Source organism: Acartia tonsa, chromosome 13 (genome assembly GCF_053477335.1).
Source record: "Acartia tonsa isolate MP-2025a chromosome 13, ASM5347733v1, whole genome shotgun sequence".
NCBI lineage: Eukaryota > Metazoa > Arthropoda > Copepoda > Calanoida > Acartiidae > Acartia > Acartia tonsa.
This window is the reverse complement of record NC_137272.1, coordinates 16,791,933-16,813,669: the sequence shown is the minus strand read 5'-3', so window position 1 is coordinate 16,813,669 and position 21,737 is coordinate 16,791,933. Positions and strand designations below refer to the sequence as shown.

The window sequence follows — 21,737 nt, the reverse complement described above, 5'->3', positions numbered from 1 at the left end:
AAAATTTCCCATTTTTTTAACGAAAACTAGATTTAAAGACAAATTATTGAAGCTAAGCTATTAATTGATTTTTTCAGGGTCGACACGGGTTGGTACAATTTTTACTGGATGAGGGTGCGAATCCAAATCACACCGCCCCTTCAAATAGAACGCCTGCCCTTCTTATAGCCGCTTACCACGGCTACTATAAGGTGATGTATATTCCAGTATGGTTTTAAAACCGATGAATATCCTATAATAGCTTTTCTAAAATTCCAAATTGGTTCAGTGGTTAGTAAGATCGGACAACCAAAACACTTTGGTAATAAAATTAGCGGCAACGACCCAAGAGGCTTTCCAAACCTCCAAAGACCTATGAGAAGCTACACTGAAATGAAGAATCATATCGGTTTAGTGGTTAGCAAGATCCTTTTGGTGCACACAGACAGACCGACACACACACACAGAAAGACATCCTGTTACATTTATTTGAGGAGTAATAGAATTTATTTAGTAAGATGAGAGTTTGTGTGATCAGGAAGGGAGGGGACAATGCATTATAAATCACATTGGTACCCAAAGTTTTATAAATACACTATCTTATTCGTTGGCTCAAACGTTGGGTACCTTTATTGAATCATATTGTAGTGTGAAACCTTTTCAATTAATAATTTTAATTTACAGAAAGGATAATTTTATCTATCATCATTTGGGGATGAATATAAAGTTATCGTCCATTGTCTTATCCCTTATCTCCCTGGAATTAGAAGATAGTTTGTGCTCTTGTAATTGATAAAATTGTCACGTAGGTTTTCACAACTTCTTCAAAAGGAATAGGAGACCAAACGTACATGTACATACGGTATTCAGAATATCAATTTAAAATACAATTATCATTTAAAAAGTAACATGATGTTTGTCTGTTAAGAAGGATTTCACTAAAAACTGAAATGATATGTTTTTTTTTCTTATGCCAATGATCTCAGAAATTGAAGTATGGGTTGCAAGGGTAGTTTTTGGCTATTTTCCAGCACTGCCCCTTCCCTCTTACACAAACACTACCCTAGATGCTAGGGGCGAGGCATAATGACGAGATTTTAAAAAAATTTTACAGATCTATAGTATGGATGTATACCTCCCTTCATTTTTCAAAGACCTCTTTCTTCCTCTTCTAAATTATTTTCTGTACTTGTCTGTGTTAATATAAGCGACACCATTGGTTGATTTTCAATGACCCGATAGGAAGGTTGCACAAGGCGGTTGCGATGGGGAGACACAGTTATTTAAATCTTTCTCCCTCTAGTATTTTACTCTAATAGAACAATCATCACAAAAATAGCCCTCGATTAATGGAGATTTTCTGCTAGCCGTATAGTAAACTGACACAATGAGTTATAGAGTAACTACTTTACTGTTTTTAGAATATTTTTGATTCAATTTCCCCATCCTTTTAAAAATGGAAAATATTTCGTTCAGAGAATCTGAAGGGGATAGGTTTATGAAAGAAAAATTTATTTCTTTATTTTCAATTAATTAAGAGTCAATTTATCTTATAAGTTACTGTCCCTGTTTCACTTAAAACGTTTGGAAACTACCAGTTTTTAACTAAATCAAAACTTTTTAAAAGTATCCAAAGCTTCTGAGAAATAATATAGTTTATAAAACTTTGGGTACCAGTGTAATTAATCGCCCGATGTCTCCTCCCTCCCTGTATTTTCCAGAAACTTTTCGTAGATGTGGGAATAATTTCATTATACCAAATGGATTTTAAATTCAAGGGAATCCTCTTTAAGAATTTCATAAGCTTGGTTAATTAAAACTCTATATATGTCTTTCGGTTTTTTTTAATAAACGATTATTTATCCTTCACTAGCTACGCCCCTAAAGGTCCTCCTTGAGTCGACCAGACCCCATTTTTAAATTTAGTTTTAAAAAGAAAAATATTGTGATTTTTTTTTAGGGGCCATTTATCTTGGGAGGGCTTTAGTATCAATTCCATACCCTCAAGAAAAACTATATAAGACCTATGAGAAGCTTCATTGAAAGAAATGACCATATCAGTTTAGAGGGTATCCATCGGTATAGACAGATAAATAGATATCCTGTTACTTTTATATAAAGAAATTTATTCCACCGATATCAAAGAATCAAGTGACAGAAATTTAATTTCAGATTTGACATTGTATTTCAAGTTATCAGGGAGCTAAAGGGATAAGACAATTGATGATAAACTAATGCAAATCCCCTATGATAAACAAAACTATACCTCTAGACACTAAAAATGTTAGATGAAGATATAGGACACTAATCAATCAATATTCAATAAAAGTACACAATGATTTAGAGCCAACGAATAAGAAAGCATGATTGTAAAACTAAGGAACCAGTGTAATTTCAATTCTTTGTTCAGTTACCTCTTTATCCCATTCATTTCTCTCCTCATCCCTCATTTTTATGACGTCAGAATTTTTTGAGCGACTTTCTTCACTCACTCTAAATTGGCGAGAAAAAAATTCACCTGTCATAATATCCACGTGTAATATATATCCATTGTTTTTCAGGTGTTACAAGTATTCTTCAGTCACCTCACAGATCAGCAGTTGAAAAAGGTTTTTAATTATGTCTTAGCAATTCATCAAATATCACGCAGTATTTGGGCGTTTTTTTATTTATCTAGTCTCTAGGAGCACTTGAATTGGGGTGTGGGGAGAAGGAAGTCGAATCCCCCCTTAATATTCTATATTTAAAGTTAATTTTCAGGGGTTTAACTTTATGGACAATTTATCTTGGGAGGGTTTTACCCTCCCACAAACTAGTTAAACCTTTCCAGGACCTATGAGAAGCTACGCTGTAAAGGGAAACCAAATTTATCGGTTCAGCAAAATAGTTATTTATCGCATCGTATTATAAATAGCCTTCCGCGGATATTAAAATAAAAAATTATAAGTTTAAAACCAGTTTACCAAATCTGGTATTAATTATATGATTTTTTATTTTAATATTAGTGAAAAATTGTCTGTAATACGAGGCTATACATGATTTTTCAGTATGCCTGAGAACCGGTTCTAATCCAGCGTTTCGAAGCCATTCTGTGAAGAGTATTCATTAGAATCGCTGCTACCATATAATTATTAAAGACATAATTAAACACCATTTTAAAATAAGTGTATGGTGATAACTGACGAGTACCATAGCAAGAAAACTATTCTACATCAGATTGTCCGCCAAAGCTCACCAAAACTGGAAAATCCTTACAGGTAAAATCATTGGTTGCAACGTTTGGACACTTCTGGTTAGGAACTAACCAATCACTATTCAATAAAAGTGCAGAGCTAGAAAAAGTAAAATTAATGATCTGAATGGATTAGACAATGAATGATCAATTAATGTACATCCCCAGAATTGATAAACAAAATTACCCCTTCTGCAGATCCTAATTATTGGATAAAAAGTTTGGACCCATGGTTTTTAACCCAAGAATAAGATAACGTGATTACAAAACATTGGGTACTAGTGTAATTTATAGTCCATTATCATGTTATATATATTTACTTTAAAGTTCCAAAGAAAAGGTTTCGTGATTTTATTATTGTTGAATTATTAAATATTTTTATACAGAAATTTTTTTTAGTATTTATAGTTGTTTGAAACCAGAAATATCTAATGAGTTCCTAAATGAAATGCATTCTATGATTTATATATTTATACATTTTTAAAAAATCATTCTCAAAATAAGATAAAAGTTAAATATGATATTTTGAAAAATCTTAGATTAAATATAATAGTTACTGCAGAAAGGGAAGGGTAAAAATAATAATAATATAGAAAAAGTTTTCTTGGCACCTGCAATTAAAGTCTTACAAAGGTAGAATTTTTACAAATTATAGCCTCCTGCTAAAGCTTGTAGCATTTTGTCGACATACACTTTCAATAAAGTTGGTTATGATTGACATATTCTTTTACACAGCTAAAATTTTTTCCGGTATGGGTTTGAAACCGATTAATATCCACTGGTTAAGAAAAAATAGGTTTATTGTTTTTCTGAAAATACGACGAAAGGCCCCTTTAGAGGCGATGTCACAAAACTGACAATACCCCAAAATAGTTATAAACCTACCCGGGACCCATGTGAGGCTACATTTGTAAAGGAGAACCATATCGGTTTAGAATATCCTTCTGCACACACAGACAGACACAAACACAGTTAGACATCCTGTTACTTTAATTATTATTCCCTTTATCCCTGATATGTAAGTGACATTTCATGCTGGAAGTTGATGAGACTTTTGTGATATTTATACTTTAATTGATCAAAAGTATGAAACAGTTTAACTCTCAATAGTAATCAGGGAACGAAAGGGATAAGACAATTGCCAAAAAGTGTATGTACATCCTCAATGATGATACACAAAATTACCCCTTCGGTAGATTACAATTTGTGGTTGAAACGTTTGGATACTCAACCAACCAATCAATATTCAATAAAAGTTCCGAAAGATGTTGAGCCAACGAATGAGAAAATGTTTTTTATAAAACTTTGAAGACTAGCTTTGAGTAAAAAATAGTCAAATGTCCCCTCCTTCCCCGAAATTAATATTAAATATTGAATTATAAAGTTTTGGTCTTTGTTTGAAGCTTAATATCTCGGAAACTGCTGGTCTGATTGATTGTTCTATTCAGGAAAGCCTGCTAAATAACTTAAATGGTTTTAGGCTATTTTACTGCCACCAAGAAGCTAGGAGCAAAGCAAATTTTTAGCTTTATCGGTTTAAAGGTTTGAGGGGGTAATCTTATTTTTTTTTTTTAAATGATTGGTTTCAAAGTTTGAGTTGGGTAAACACCCCTTAACATCTGCGTGGGGCTCTAACCCAACGGGGCCTATTTTCTAACCCTGCGGGGTAATCATTAGCATTTACCTAAACTAACATAGCCTATGAAAATCTACTGTGAAAATACAACGAAACCCGCTACTTCGTTTTCTTGATCCTTTTTTATTTTTAGGGGCACAGACTCAGATTACGCTGAGTGTTTGAAGCTTTTGTTTGATGATAAGAAACAAGGTACGTTGCAAGCAGTGGCGTGCACAGCCATTCACCGCCAGGGGGGGTTTAAACCAATATAGGGTCGAAAAATAGGAAGGCAAGCCTTCTAAATTTTAACTTTAAAGTGGTTATTAACACATCTTACAACCTGTTGACACAGATGTAACAAGGAAAGTTGTACCCACAAGTAGCGCAGCAACAACAAGGCAATAAAAAAGGATAATCAAATTAATGCAGTTAAAATACAGAAACTAACATATTCATATGGTATAATTCCGCAAACTTAACTGAATTGACGCCACTGAAACGGTCTGATTATTTAAAACAACGATTAAGAATATAAATGAATTATTCACCTTGAAATAACAAAATGGAATTTTATATAAAAGTAACAGGAGGTGTGTTTGCCTGTTGCGAAATTTTACTTTACAGAGAAGTTCCTTATAGATCCAAAGAAAGTTTACTACTGATTGGTGGGTGGGTACCTCCTTCCTCCCAAGAAAAACACCCCACACCCCCTCCCACTAGAAAAAACTTCCCTTCCCTCAAGTGCCCCTAGAGGCCTCTAGGGGGCGTAGCCGCTAGTATATATTTCTATATCTCAGGTGCTGGTAAAGCTAGCTATGCCAAGTATACACAGAGAATTATAAACTTCCGCGATTCCAACGGCGAAACGGCTCTACACTATGCTACTCAGCAGCCAAATCAGGTCAGTTTATTTATTCTCAAGTAGCTGTCATTTAACATGGGTATGTCTGGCCGTCTTTTAATACTCTACTTAAAGTAAGTCAAACCTGAGCTTTCACAGAATCAGCTAGGCGAGAGCTCAACAGGCCGATATCAATTTGAAAATAAATAACGTATAACGTTAATTTTTGCACTAGATGGCTAACTAGGTTCATACAACAAAAAACGAGATATTATAGGTTAAGTATTGTTGATTCCAAAAAAGTAGTGTCCACACATTTCAACCAATAATTAAAATGTTGTTATAATGTAGGACATAATCAAGCTGCTATTGAAGCATGGAGCCAATATGGGTGTAAAGAATAACGAAGAGAAAGCTCCTGTGAAAAGAATTCTACCTGACACTCTACATGAGTTCCTCGATGACTGCATTGAATCTGAAGGTAAAATAGAAAGGATAAAAATATTTAAAAAGGTAATATCTGCATCTGCCAAAAGGGGTTTGAATGTTAAAGACTTGGCTTTGAGTTATCCGTCTGTAATTGCTAGCCTAAACAGTTATGGATGATTGAGAAAGAGTAGCAACTCTATCATCGTAACCAAAAAGTTTGTGGAAAATCATGTTAATTTTTGGCTTGACTAAAGAAAACAAGTGTAAAATAAATCTTTTTCGCACATTTATGTGTGCTACATGATAACTGTGCGAATTATTTGTATGCCTTATTTTATTGGTTAAAATTATGTACAAAGATAATATATAGGTTCAGTCGTTTGGCCGTTATCAGACTTTAAGGTTCATTGATTTTTGTAGATAATCGATCCCTGGAACATTTTACCGTGAACTGTACTGGTTCCTTTTCTAGGCGTTATAACAAACGACGACTTACGTATCATATTCGACTACGGGTTTCTAGCTCCACCCCCATCATCCCCAAAATAGCTATAAACCATCCAAGTAGTTATGAGAAGCCACATTGTAAGGGAGGCCATATCAGTTTAGGGATTAGCGAAATATTTTGGTACACAAAGACAGACAGACATTATGTTACTTTTACACAAAAAAGGTAATTTTTTTCTAGGCATTATAACGGACGACGACCTGCGTATCACATTCGACTATGGATTCCTAGCTCCACCCCTACTTGATGCTGAAGTCCTGCTGGACTTTGAGAGGACCTGCAAGGATTTGGAGCGAAGCGACTCTACCACACGGCATGCACGTCCAGAGGCAGAGGCGCTCTGGTATATGAGCCAATCACAGGTTGGCAATTTAATTATCTATATATTAAAAGGATCACTCTGTGTCTGTCTGCACCGATATCAATGGTACTCCTTTACATGTAACTTCTCATAGCTATTGGGAAGATTTTTAACTAGTTTTGGGGAGGGTACCACCACAATCCTGAGAGAAATTGCTCTGAAACAAAAATGTCCTACCTTTAATTCTTTTCCTTTTTTTAGAATTTAGTCCGGTCGACTTCCCAAAGTGAGAGTGGGTACCATTACCCATCAAAAATATTTTTGGCTCTCTAAAATTTTTAAAATAATAAAAAGCATACTGAAGTTAAAACTTTTTCAGGAGCACCGCAGCCTGTTGAAGCACCCCGTGATCTCCAGCTTTCTGCTGATGAAATGGCAGCGGATTCGAACCTTCTACATCCTGTCCCTGCTCATCTACCTGGCCTTTGTATTTTTCCTGACCGGCCTGGTCATCATGGAGTACGGAGGCTGCAGCCTCATCCAGGTAGACATGATTGTACAACTTGACCGCTCGTCGTCGCGGGTGGGTGAAGGATATAGAATATGTGGATATTGTAACAGGGAAATATTTGTCCCTAACTTAGGTTATAATAAAGTCCACGGAAGTTGGTCAATATGTTCCTTCATGGTCAGAGTAGGGGATGGGGATAAGTCATTTGAGGGAAGAGTGGAGACTATCGTAATATTAGCCAGACGGAAGAAATATTTATCGGGGTATACAAAAATTACTTAATTACGATATCCATGTTTGGGTGTCGGGTTCAAGCCATAAACAGGTGCTACTAACTGCTATGTACTAGTTTAACTTTATTAAAACCGTTAAATTACCCAGGGAGTAGGGCTACAGACAGATATACATCCTGTTACTTTTATATAAAGATACATTTTTAGGGAACTATTAATAAGACGGAAGTTACCGATTCAAGTAAAACGGATGATTCCAGGTAAAATTTAATATTTTCATGAGATGTAATAGAAAAATTAATCATTGAAGAATAGCTTTGTTTCAGTTGGTTATATATCAAAGCTTTACCCTTTAGGGTGAGTAGTATGTTCATTCGTTTACACGTCTAAGTAATATACAAATCGATTTAGTTTCAGACATAAAGACATCCTGTTACTTTTACATAAGGATATATTATTAAACTTATATACATATATCTTTCCAGTTCTGCAGACCCTACTTCGTCCTGCCGGGGTAACACCCTGTTCTGGAGGGTTTCTGTGGGCATATTCATCATCCTGCTGGCTATTGTTGAGGTTGTCCAGCTGCTTGTGTCAGTCAAACGGTACCTGGCCTCCCCGACCAATTATATCCAAGTGGCAATACTTCTGGGAACAGCGATTCTTATTTTTGACATGTAAGTATTACCCAGGTTGTTCGTTGTATAAGGAAAATCTTTTTTTTATATATGTTGTATACAAGACTTTTAACCATCTTAACACGTAAATGTTAGTAGAAAACGCTCATGACAAATTTAATTTATATCCAAGTGGCCATAGTTCTGGGAATAGCTATTTTGATTTTTGACATGTAGGTATGTTACTAGGTTGGTCGTTGGAGCCCTGAAATTGCCCTATTCTCCTAGAGTACCTCTAACCATAACCAGCAGATAGACAGAAAAATAATGTATAGACTATATGCACATATGTCATGGGATTTTGAACTGAAGCTTTGCTACAAAAAAATCTGCAAAGCCATACTCCATTGGTATCTAATTAACATTTAAAACATTTGTAGACCAAGTGAATGGGAAGAAAGACGACATTTGGCAGCTCTGCTTATTGTTTTCTCGTGGTCAGAGTTTATTATCCTCGTGGGACAACATCCCAGGTAACTACAGGGTTTTTTATTTTAATAGGACAAAAGTATTGCCTAATATAATTTTAAATTATAAATTAGAGTTTATCATTAATTAACCATCCCCCAAATTTTTATATCTAAAAACTAGTATCACTCTACCAAAACAGCAAACATTAAGTGCATCAATTGGTTTGATGTTATTAATGATACATTTGATTTTAAGAATTTGATTTTAGTTTGAACGTTAATGTAACCATGTTGTACCGAGTTGTGTCGACATTCTTCAAGTTCCTGTGCTGGTACATGGCCTTCATCCTGGCCTTTGCCCTGGCGTTCTACATCATGTTCCATACCGACCACAGGTAATTCTTATATAAAAGTAACAGGATATTTATTTGATTAAATGTTTTAACTGTACTAAAGGATTTATCTTACCAACGAAACCGAAATGGTTGACCTATACTGGTCTGGGAAGATTTATTACTACATTTTTTGGGGGAGGGTACCCCACCCTCCAAAACAAAAATCGCCCCTTAGGAAAAATCGCCACCTAAAACTTTTTTTTACACTTATGTTTATCTATAGCTTAAGGTATACTATTGAACTGATTGAGTTCTCCATATAGGGAAGAATCAGGTCCTGGAATTATTTTAGATTACTTTATTTTTATACTCAAGTCTTGATATGGTTTTAGACTAGTTCAAGAAAAGTATGTATTAGAAAAACTTTAAATGATCATTGATTATCCCTACTGTAGGGGGGAAGGGGGAAGAATAAAAATAAATAAAAAGTCGGTTAGTCTGCATTACAGTTAACCCTATTCTAATAATGAAATATTCATTTTTAGTGGAGGGGAAGCGAACCCAGACTACGTATTCTTTGATACCATCGGCACCTGCTTTGTCAAGACCAGTGCTATGTTTGTTGGAGAACTGGAATTCAGTGATATTCCTTTCAGGTAAAAAAAGGTTCTACCCATCTCAAACTTTGAAACCCCTCAGTTTAATCCGTCAAAATTTTTTTGAAAATACATTAGTTCACCCCTCTCCAAACCTTTAAAACCCCTCATTTTACTATAGGTAGGCCAAAAGCGGTAACTTCTATCCACATTTTCCTAGGGCACTAAACACAACTACTCCAATTTGTTTATTTTGTTGCAGCTCTAACCCCATCAGCTACCTGCTGTTCGTGGCCTTCATCTTCCTGGTGGTGGTGGTGCTGATGAACCTGCTGAACGGTTTGGCCGTCAGCGACACCGGCCTCATCAGGGAGGAGGCGGAGGTCATCAGCTTAAAGTCACAGGTACACAAATGGATATAAGATATGTGGATATATTGATAGGGGAAAATTTGTCAATTTGTCAACTTGCTAATATGAACGTCTTTTATTGGTCACTACACTCCTTCAGTAGGAAGGGAGGAAATGGGGTAAAGGAGGTTGATGGAGGGTATTGATATTTTAGCCAGCTGAGAGTATCACTTTTTGGAGTAAATGAAAATATGGGGTAACATTCAAGTAGAATAAAGATTAGTACAGAGGTTGCGTGATTTTTTTTGGCGTGATAGGTTTCATGAATATTGGCTGCAAAACTGAACATTTTTGTGTGACTCGTATCAGTAGCCTAATTAAGCAAGTAGCAAGTTTTTTTTGCTGAAAATCATGTATAGCATCATATTACAGACAATTTTAAATGAAAAATGAAAAAAAATCACAAATTGGTTTTAATCTTATAATTTTTAATTTTAATATCCGCGGATAGCTGTCTACAATACGAGGCGATGAATAAATATTTCTTATTATTTAGGTTGATCTGATATCGTACTGGGAATCAATCCTGATGAATGATCCATACAACTTTCTTACAAACTGGCCTAAGGTAAGGTTTTGTTTGCATATTAGATTTGTCCTATTGAGGTTGAGCTCTACGTCAAAATCTATAGATCCTTTAGATTTTGAAATATTTGTAATCACAACAAAGATATTTTTTATATATATTTTTCTCCAATTCATAAAGGGGTATTTTTTCAGGGAGGAAGGGGACAATGGCCTTTTTATTGCACTTGTCTCCAAAGTTATCTAATAGCGTTTGCTTAATAGTTTACTGAACAACTTTGGAAACTTTTATTGGATTTTGGTTGGTTGGTTTGTTTATTAAGTTGAGTGTTCAAATGTTTAACCTCGAATTGTAATCTAAAAAAGGGGTAAATATGTGAATCATCATTGAGGATGTACGTAAATTTATCGGTCATTGTCTTGTCTCGTTAGACCCTTTATTTTTTTCAATTTTCAACTAATTTTGTGTTTTTCATTTTAGTTTTTGTCAGCTTTCCCTTCATGCTCATGTTGTTTCTGGGTTAAGAAGATTCCTCTCCTTAATAAAGTTTCAGGTAAAATAATTTATTTAATTTTTAAAATCATATTGTAAATGATTTTTAGAAGTAAATCTACTTTATAAGTGTATGTCTTTTTAAATGTTTAAAGCTATTTTCTCATTTGTCAAATGTACTGTTGTTTAATTGGATTTAATTCTAAACTAGCAGTGTGATTGGTCAAACGCATACACTTATGTTGACCTTCTCATTAGTCAGCTGAATACAAACATTGTTGTCTGATTGGTCATCAATACAAACCCACTCACCAAACTAGCTCTCTCATTGGTCAACCACATAGCCATATAGCCAAACTCTCTTGTCTGATTGGTCATCAAAACAACCTCACAGACGTTTTAGTTAGAAGAAGTTTTCTAGTCCACAAATGAAAAACTTGCTATAATCAGTTTGTTGTTGTTGTTTAGCTGGAACCAGAATCTTGTTGTTCTATGAGTGCCTGCCTGGTAAAAGTGCCACTTTCTATCCTAACAGCAACAAAGCTATCTCCTGTATACCTTACAGAAAAAGAATTCAGGTTCATTCATTTTTTTTTACTATTTGCTCTAACCAAATAGTTAAGCTGGTGATAAATCTACATTCAAATTTAGATAAAAAAGTAAGAGGTATTTTTTATAGCTAGCAGTTTATAAGATCTGAATAAATATTCAGACAAAAAACAGAGCGGATAGACGACTGACATGTTTGCAATAACTTTTATTTGTCGGTTTAATTTGATTGGTTGGTGCACAAAGTCGATTGTCCAAACGTTTCAACCACTTATTGAAATCTTCAGACGTCACTTTAATTAATCGGCCATTGTCTTATCCATTTATTTCCCTATCTATCAAATGCTTTATTAAGGTCAAAAGAGCGCAAATATAAAATTTTTCTGCAATTACATATAGATTATTTGCCTTGACTATTTGTAATTTTACAAACTGGTTTAAAATTATACAATCGACGTCAAATTTAATGCAGGAGGGTTGACAAATTTCAAAACTCTTATGCTTTTTTATTAATATTTCATATATGATTTAATTTTAATTAATTTTAGGTTGAGCCGAGTGCAATAGCAAACACTCCAACTTTGCAAGTCAGGAAGGATGTTCTAGATCAGGCCAAGACCATTATTCTTGGTAAGAGCTTCATCATAACTAGCGGATATACCCCTAGAGGCCTCTAGGGTACTTTAGGAAGGGGGGAGTTAAATTCGACCTTCCCATTTTTAGACGAAGCCCATTTTGTTCCGAATTTGTATCACTTTTGAAAAGTGCGACTCCAGTTACGTCATATTTTTCTTTCCCGAAAAAGGGAAGGGGGGAAGAAAATCTCTTCAAAAGAGATGGGGAAAACCCCCTTTTCTCTCATCTCTTTTTTCTTCCCCCCTTCCCTTTTTTTTCTTTCCCCCTTCCCTTTTTCGGGAAAGAAAAATATGACGTAACTGGAGTGGCACTTTTCAAAGTGATACAAATTCGGAACAAAATGGGCTTCGTCCCATTTTTATATCAGTTCTTGAACAGAAGAGAAAAAGTAGAAAGAAAAAAATTGTTTTTTTTTCGGGGGGGGGGGGGAAGTTATTTATGTCGACTACCCCACATTTTAGTTAAAATATATTGGAATAATGCATAACTTAAACATTCGTTTTATTAAGCCGTGCATTCCACGTAATTATGGTTATAACAGATTATTATTAGGCAAAATTTAACAATTATCTGCGTTTCATACACCCCCCCCCCACACACATATGCAAGCAATTGTAGCAAGCCAACAATTTGCCTCATAAACAACTAGTCTAGTAATTTTATGGCTTTGAAACCGATTAATATCCGCTGGATTTAAACTAGATCATATATATGGCATCGTATTACAGTTAATTATCTACGAATATTAAAAAAATAATAAAATTAATACCCGTTTTGTTAGGCCATTTTTCATTTTAATATCTGCGGAAAGCTGTCTGTAATACGATGCGATAAATAACTATTATATTTTAGAACGTGAGAGAGGAAGTGAGGAGGGAAAAGTTTCCGAAAAGTTGGAGTCCATGGAGAAACAGCTGAAACAGCTGACGGATGCGCTCAATAACTTTCTACAAAAGTCGGGGCATGCTTAGACAGCCCATCACCCCCACCACAAAAAAGAAATATGGAGGGAGAAAACAATGTAAGATGAATGATTCTACACTCAATTCTATCCATCACCCCTCCACTACCAACAAAGAGTTTTGAAGAATATTGATTTATCTTTCATTGTCTTATCACTGAAAAGTTTCTGAAAAGTTGGAGTCCATGGAGAAACAGCTGAAACAGCTGACGGATGCGCTCAACAACTTTCTACAAAAGTCGGGGCATGCTTAGGCAGCCTTTACACCCCCCACCCCATCATGGAGGGAGAAGACATTGGCAAATGAACTATTCTTCCTCCAAACCCCCCAACCCCTTCATTTTTTTTCAACAACTAAATAAAAATTTGGAGGAATGTTGAATTCATCTTCTATTTTCTTATCACTGAATCACACTGTGTACAGTTTGTGTAACATATTCAAAGATTTTTACTTTATTTATAATGTTTTATAAAAGTTGTTAGGATGTTTGAATGGATATAGAGTACATGGATATAGTCAGAGATTCCCGCATACCCTGATAAAATATTTCTCCCAGCTGACTAATATAACGATACTTCCCCATTTTCCCACCTTTCTATGACATTACAACGGACCATGGAGGAACGTATTTACCAATATCCGAGGACTATATTAGCAACCTAAATTGACTACAAAAATTCCCTCGTCACAATTTCTATATCCATTTATGTATGCAAGTCTTTAATATTTTCAATAAACGAGGGTCTAATTTGTATCTCGTTGTTCAGGGAATCCTCAAAATGATCCTCTTTTTTTCTGGGCGTGTTTTTTTTTTTTTTGGGGGGGGGGGTAAAAATCACCTGGGAAATAGCTTCATAGTTCCGAAAGTAAATGATTGTCATTCGTACGTTCTCCCATGATTAATCTCTTAGAGACTACGGGCGCAGCCACTAGAAACATATAACCTATTATTTATTTACCAGTGACAGCTTTAATTTAAATTATATAATCCCCCAAAAAGTTATAAAATATTACGAAAAATTTACAAATTAAAACATTCCAATAAATTTTGAAAAAATGATTTCAAAACTTTTATGTTGATGTAAGCCATAAAAATCACAATAAAACCCTTTTTCCGTCCTATAAATATATTTTTTAAATTTTTTTTCCAGTTTTGTTTCGAATCTGACTAATATCCGCTGTATTAGAACAGGTGCTGAGCCATACGGAAAAATTATGTATATTATCTTGTTAGAGGCCATTTTTTAATGAATAATAAGATTAAATCTTAATATTGATTCCCTTTTTGTTAGCCGAGGCCTCTGGCTAATCAGAGCCAACAAATCAGATTTAATTTTCTATCCGCGGAAAACTGTCTATTATACGACAAGGTAGAGAACATTTTCAGAATACCAAAATACAAAAAAATTTGGGTATTAAATTAAAAAATTCTTTTAATCAATTTAAAAAAAAATGCAATTTCATGCAGTTTTTTTGTTTTTGTTTTCCATCAAAATTCCACTAAAATATGTCCAATTATGTTTGATTAAGTAAAAATTGATATTTTCATCAGATACTATTTAGATTAGAAACAATTGTATCATAGGTTATTCTAATAGTTTTTCAATACATCTAATTTTATAATCTATGACAGATTTCTCATTTTAAATTTAAAACAATATAAGAAATTGTTTTCTCATTTTAGATTTATAACGCTATAAGAAATTGTTTTGTACACTTATGTGAAAAAATGTAATTTAATCTATAATAATGTATTTTATTGATGTGTACTTAAACCTAATCTTTAACATTAATTTGTGTATCTTTTATAAATTTATGAAATATATTTGTAAAATAGAATTTTATATCTTTTAAAACTTATATTTGCGGGAACTTTAGTTTAATGAAATCTTCCAATTTTTAACATTTACAAAACAGCCTGCTTAATTGCATCAAGATCCATGGCAGATCTATATAGGAAATAAATGTCTCTTTATAAGCTCAAGTTTTCCAAGCAATAAATATTTAAAACTCATAGTGCTCCAATAATCCGTAATAAACTCTCATTGACCAGAACGATAAGACCCATTATTTTACTGTATGAAGAATAAATTCATTATTTTTATTTAATGTTGCTATTTGAATTATATTGAAGTACTAAATTTCTATCCATAAAACAGATAATTTAAATTTATAATATAGTAAATAAAAGAAAACTTTAAATAATTTTATACTATCGATACGTGCATAATGTGATCAGATATTGAACTAAAATCTAACAGTTAACTAAACATTTTAACCCTTACATGACGATAATTTGAAATAAAAAATATTAAGATCCTAAAATAGTTTAAAGAAAGAAATCGTCAGGGAGAAGATAATGGAAGAATAGGGTTAATAGTCAGAATTCAGATAACCAAAAGAAAGTAAATAAAACATTGAATAAACCTAGCCAATAGCGAGATAATTATATCGAGCCCAGTTCTAGTCTATAATATTTGCCGCATTTTCAATGCATGATAGATAAATTATATCTAGATGGTCAAACTGTCTTTATAATCCGTCAAAATTTAAAAAAGAAAGTGTTAGCAGACAAAGATCTTTCCCTATTTTTTAACCATCCCAAGACATCTAAAAATCTTTACTGAAAAGAACATTAAAAAACACACACTACTTTAAACATTATAGGTTGTTTGTCATTTGCTGTACGTTATACAATTCAAGGAATTTTTACATGTCTTTATGTCTTTTTTTATGAGAACTTTTTTTACCCCACTTACAGTTATCAGAATTAAATGATTAATGGCTAATTCTCTTCGTTTTTTATAACCATTGATAGATAAGCAAAAAAATATTTAAGTTTTAATGTAGAAAGTACAGCAAATTAAAAAATTCAAGACTTAGTTGTCAACATCTAAAAATGGTTTTAGCGCATTTTTCTTATGATGAAATCTTCTACCCTTTGCAAGAATGGCTGCAAAACGCTTCAAAATTGATATATAGTGCTAAATATTGATACAGATACTATTGGTGACATGTACTAGAACATTGTAAAGTTTGAAGGCCATAACTCCACTAGGGAGGGAGTTTTGGCCCCCCAAAGTACTCCCTTCATTCTTGCAAAGGGTAGAAGATTTGAGAATAAGAAAAATGCGCTAAAACCATTTTAGATGTTGACACCTAAGTTTTGAATTTTTGAATTTACTGTACTTTTTAAATAAAAATTTAAATATTTTTATGCTTTTCTATTAATGGTTATAAAAAACGAAGAGAATAAGCCATTAATCATTAAATTCTGATAACTATAAGTGGGGTAAAATTGCTTTCAAAAAAGTTCTCATAAAAAAAACACACTGTATTTCATTCTCCTCTTAGAATTTTTTTTTCAATTTTGAAAATTTGAGTATCCCCCCCTCCCCCCGACAGCGACAACTATATTAGGTGAGGTTAGGTTTTAGGCTAGGGAGCCGAGCGCTGCGGCTGGGCAGGCAAGGGGGTCAAAAAAACAAATTTTCTAAGAGGATATTACCCATTATTAGTAGCGAAGCTACTCTATAATTCACTTTGTCCGTCAGTCCGTCCGTCCGTAACGCTATGGGGGAAATGGGATTTACTCAGTTCCTATAAAAGATAAAATGCTGAAATTTTTTGACAACATTCCTATCATTAAGGAGCACAATTGACTATAAAACATCAATGGCGCGGACCGCTTTTTAGCAGGTTTTAGGCTATTTTTAAATTTTTCACATTTTTCTCCATAACTTCAGTGTTTATGGTCCGATTTTCAAAATTTTTTCAGTTATAGATATCAAAATTAAATTTTCCGTCGTTTAAAGAAAACAACTATGACGGCCAGACTGCCTTTTTAGCAGGTTTTAGGCTATTTTTATATTTTCACATTTTTCTCCATATCTGCAGTGTTTATGGTCCGATTTTCAAAACTTTTTCAGTAATAGATATGAAAATTAAATTTTCCGTCGTTTAAAGAAAGCAACCATTTTTGCAGGTTTTTGGCCATTTAAAATTTTTCATGCATTTTTCCATATCTCTGGTGTATATGGTCTGATTTTCCTAATTTTTTAAGTTAAGGATAGAGAAAAATAAATTTACTATCATTTTAAGATAACAACTATGGCCTTTTATCAGGTTTTTGGCTTTTTTTTTTATATATTTAACATATATCCCTATATCTTTGGTGTTTTTAGTCAAATTTTTAAACTTTTTTGGGATATCAGTATCAAAATAATTTTTCCCATTGTTATGAGCATCTTTTATGTAATTTACTTTGATAATCGTCATCATACAAAATAAAACAAGGTTTGGTGTTTATTTTATCCAATAAATCTATTCTTGATTTTAATAAATACACTTTAAATCTACATGTAAGTATTCCCATCCATGATTTTTGTGCTTCGCTACTTATGGATGTTGTCATCCTTGTATAATTTAGTATTTACCAAAAAAATTATATCATAAGAAATATGTATGGTGAAAATAGACATAAAACCATGATGATTCCAGGTAATTTTTTTTTTAATTTTAAGTTCTGAATAAAAATGGAAAAAATTATGAAAATCTTTAATAAAAAACAAAATGATTTTTAAAATTTTTTACTAAAAGATACAAACAACTTATATAATTACTATAAGCTTTAAAAATTTGTAATTTTCAAATTTATGCCTCCTATTTAAATGTTTTTAGAAAAAAACCTAACAACAAATTCTAACATATTTCTGATCAACATGGCAATAAATAGCAGTTACTAAAGACTTTTTTATTTTATATTTAAACTTATTCTTTTCACATTTTTTAACTTTGAAGATTGATTTAAAAAAAATAAAGGTTGCGTGTTTTTTTATTCATAATTAATTCTCTAATTTTGAGATTCAGACTAAAAACCTTACTACTTTATATCATGGGATACTCTAATAGCAGCGGCTACGCCTCTAGAGGCATATAGGGGCCCTTGAGTTGAGGGGGAAGTCGAACCCCTCCTTAAAATTACAGTTTTTTAAAGAAAAAGTTAAAAACATTTAATTTGGAGGGGGTCATTATTTTCTAGTTGTGATATTGGGATATTGGTGGTACCCTCCCCCAAAATAGTTTTAAACCTTACTAGGACCTATGAGAAGCTACCATGTAAAGGAGAATCATATTGGTTCAGTGGTTAGTGAGATCCCTTGGTGCACAAAGACTCACATAGAACCTGTTACTTAATTATAAAGATAAATATATACAATCAGAGTATGTCTGTTAGTTCATCCGTCTGTATAAAAACTATTCAGAATATAAGTAATTGGTACTAGCGGCTACGCCCCTGGAGGCCTTCAGGGGCACTTGAGAGTGGAAGAAGGGGCTGAATTCTACAACTAGATTTTTATTTTAGGCTTAAAAGAAAATTTTTTTTTTGTTTGTATTTTTGGGTTATTAGTTACAGTTAGCTAACAGAAATTTGCGGTAATACAGTTGATTTGGATTTGTTGAGTCATATGCTATAATCAAAAGTAATTCCAATTAATTATAACTTTTGACGTCTTTAGAAATGCAAAGCTATGATAAGACAAAAAATGGAAAGTAAATTTATCAACTTTAATTCAATAGTTGTTTTAGTCTGCAACTTGCAGTTGACTTATTGCTTTGATCACTTATTTTGTGTAAACTGACCAAGCTAAATCTGCTTGATTTACTTCACTAAGAGGTAAAATGGCTTTTGGACAGAGACCCAGTGGGGCACAGTCTATAGTTTGTCAATTTAAGCTTGTTTTGTTAGGTGAAGCAGCCGTTGGAAAATCTTCTTTAGTCCTGCGGTTTGCCAAAGGCCAATTCCATGAAAGTCATGAATCAACAATCGGAGCTGCATTTCTTACTCGAACAGTATTTTTAGATGATACTATAGTTAAATTTGAAATTTGGGACACTGCAGGAAGTGAGAGATTCCACAGCATTGCCCCCTTGTATTACAGAGGAGCTATGGCCGCCATAGTTGTATATGATATAACCAACACAGACACATTCGAAAGAGCAAAGGCATGGGTTAAAGAACTCCAAATACAGGCAAGTCCAAATATTGTGATTGCTTTGGCCGGAAATAAGGTTGACCTAACAACAAATAGGGTGGTTGAGTATGATGAAGCTTCTACATATGCAGAAGAAAATGGACTTTTGTTCATGGAAACCAGTGCCAAGACCGAATTGAACGTGAACAAAATTTTCTTTGCCATCGCCAAGAAGCTACAGAAGGACGGTGATTCTGGCGGTCATGCCACTGGGGGGACCCGCCTTACCAAGACTGGCAATACAGAGGGTAACAAGATGGCAAATTGCTGCAGTAAATAAGGTATAACAAAAAGAACTACCCAACAAGCCATTCAACATCCTGACCAGGGGCGTCCAAGCTTTTTATTTTGGGGGGGGGGTATTTACCCCCCCAAAATTGTTTGGGGGGGGTAAATACCCCCTCCTAAATGGTTGGGTGTGCCTACGGCACCCCCAGGGTAGGGGTAAATTTTGAATGGGGGGGGGGGGTAAAATGAAAAAATCGTTTGGGGGGGGGGGGGGGGTAATCGCCCCATTACCCCCCCCCCCTTGGACGCCTATGATCCTGACCTAACCAAAATACTGAACTGATAACATTCATACAAAGCATGGAACACCAGATCCAACATATTCAACTTTACTCAGTGATAATCAAAAAAGACTCCTTTAATTCAGCAACTTCCCATAAACGGGTATAGTCCCTTTCGTGGCAACGCCTCTTAAGGGGCGTTTCGTCGTATTTTCACACTAGTTTTTATATGTAATTTTAGGTTTGGTTAGGTGATTGCCCCGCAGGGTTAGGCAATTGGCCCCGCAGGGGCTAGAAATAGGGTAAAAGCCATTAAAAATTCGATGAAACGCCCTTTAAGAGGCGTTGCCACGAAAGGGACTATACCCCCATAAACAATCAACAAAATTATCATCCCTACTTCATGAATGTATAAAATAAAAGTGAGCTAAGCTATTTTTAATAATAGCATCCTTGTTAATATCAACCATATGGTTGATAATTACTGTATCCTACTTTACTGTGCTCTGCTACTGTGCTTTACTACATACCAATGTCTAAATAACAATTTTATTGCAACTTATTTATATTTTCTAGTATGGCTATAAAAACGGATTATTGATATCCGCTGGATTAGAGCCAGTTCTAAGCCATACCAAAAAAATTATGTCTAGCATTGTTTTAGAGACAATTTTTCATGAATATTAAAATAAAAATAAATTGAATAAGGTTAAAACCAGTTTTCTTAGCCTCGGTTTTCGGTCCCACGGGGCTTATAAATCTAGAATTAATCTTATAGCACATAAATAAGGCACTTTTGTATATTTTTATTTATATTTCATTAAAATCTAATAACGAAATTGTAGTAACATAATATAGAAACAATGATGACAACATCTATTAAAGCGGAGTTCTGAAACGGTACGACAAACGAACATTGACACAATCAGAAAAAGGAGATTATAAATGTATAAGTCAAAACAAAATTGTAATTAATTTTGATGCTAAAATAATATTTCAAATATCAAATAATTATATCACATAAAAATATTTTGTCAAAAAATGTTAAAAATCAACATAAACGTTTGGACATTCGGGTAACGATTATAGAGCTGCTACGCTTTCTAAATAATACATTTAAATGCTATAGAAATCAACATGCATAGTTTGAAATCGATATGCCGAAAAAAACTACGGACGGACGGACGGACGTACGGACCAACCCTAATTATACAAAGGCTTCGTTTTTAACAAGTTTAAAAATATCTTAATACAAACAAATTTAAAACAGTGTATTTTAACTCAGGGAAAAGACAATGGACGGTAAAATAAATTGATGCACATCCCCAATGATGATTCACAAAAGTATCCCTCCTGTGGATGGATGTAGTGGTAAAAAAGTACAACTAGAGTTCATGGCTGCTAGTTTAAAAAAAAAATTTATTAACTTTTTAGCCATATGATAAATATATGTATAATTAAATGAACTTTTATCCCAATATAAAAACGACAGGTTTTTGGTTGTGTATTCGATGTTTTATTACTTGAATGTTACACCACATTTTTATGTACTCTAATTACTCACAGCTTGCTAAACCAAAGATGTTATTGTTAGGATGTTTTTTACATCAAAGTTTTATTATAACACTTTATTTATTCGTTGGCTCAACAACTTTGGGGACTATACTACTATTGAATTTTGATTTGTTGTTTCATCAAGTTGAGTGTTCATATGTTTCAACCATTAAATGTTAGCTATATATTGGGTAATTTCTATAATATCATTGGGATGTACATAAATTTTTTCGGCTATTGTCTAATGCCTCATCTCTTTAAATCTTAGAATTATAATATTTTTAAAGATAATCCTTCAAAGACGACATTTAATCACTCAATATTAAAAAATCTTCCAACCAAAAACTAAAAAATCCTCCAAAAATATTTTTATCACAGATTTTAACTAAAAAAT

The 21,737-nt window shown here is 33.6% G+C and overlaps 1 protein-coding gene and 1 pseudogene across 1 annotated transcript in view; both read left to right on the top strand.

Annotated features, from left to right (window-relative positions):
• The window catches only part of LOC145335072 (transient receptor potential cation channel subfamily A member 1-like), a 54,072-nt gene extending 38,988 nt beyond the window's left edge, over window positions 1-15,084 (top strand). The window contains exons 12-30 of the mRNA XM_080180777.1: window positions 78-191; window positions 2,541-2,588; window positions 3,145-3,236; window positions 4,981-5,039; window positions 5,627-5,730; window positions 6,022-6,151; window positions 6,788-6,969; window positions 7,288-7,452; window positions 7,860-7,912; window positions 8,138-8,329; window positions 8,710-8,802; window positions 9,009-9,134; window positions 9,620-9,730; window positions 9,933-10,074; window positions 10,577-10,648; window positions 11,087-11,159; window positions 11,567-11,676; window positions 12,196-12,277; window positions 13,136-15,084. Of these exons, the coding sequence (XP_080036903.1) occupies window positions 78-191; window positions 2,541-2,588; window positions 3,145-3,236; window positions 4,981-5,039; window positions 5,627-5,730; window positions 6,022-6,151; window positions 6,788-6,969; window positions 7,288-7,452; window positions 7,860-7,912; window positions 8,138-8,329; window positions 8,710-8,802; window positions 9,009-9,134; window positions 9,620-9,730; window positions 9,933-10,074; window positions 10,577-10,648; window positions 11,087-11,159; window positions 11,567-11,676; window positions 12,196-12,277; window positions 13,136-13,254 (2,067 nt within the window). The 3' untranslated portion in view covers window positions 13,255-15,084. The remainder of the gene's footprint in view (window positions 1-77; window positions 192-2,540; window positions 2,589-3,144; window positions 3,237-4,980; window positions 5,040-5,626; window positions 5,731-6,021; window positions 6,152-6,787; window positions 6,970-7,287; window positions 7,453-7,859; window positions 7,913-8,137; window positions 8,330-8,709; window positions 8,803-9,008; window positions 9,135-9,619; window positions 9,731-9,932; window positions 10,075-10,576; window positions 10,649-11,086; window positions 11,160-11,566; window positions 11,677-12,195; window positions 12,278-13,135) is intronic.
• Window positions 15,085-18,891: 3,807 nt separating this feature from the next.
• On the top strand, window positions 18,892-19,600 carry LOC145335134 (ras-related protein Rab5 pseudogene; annotated as a pseudogene).
• The last annotated feature ends 2,137 nt before the right edge of the window (window positions 19,601-21,737 follow it).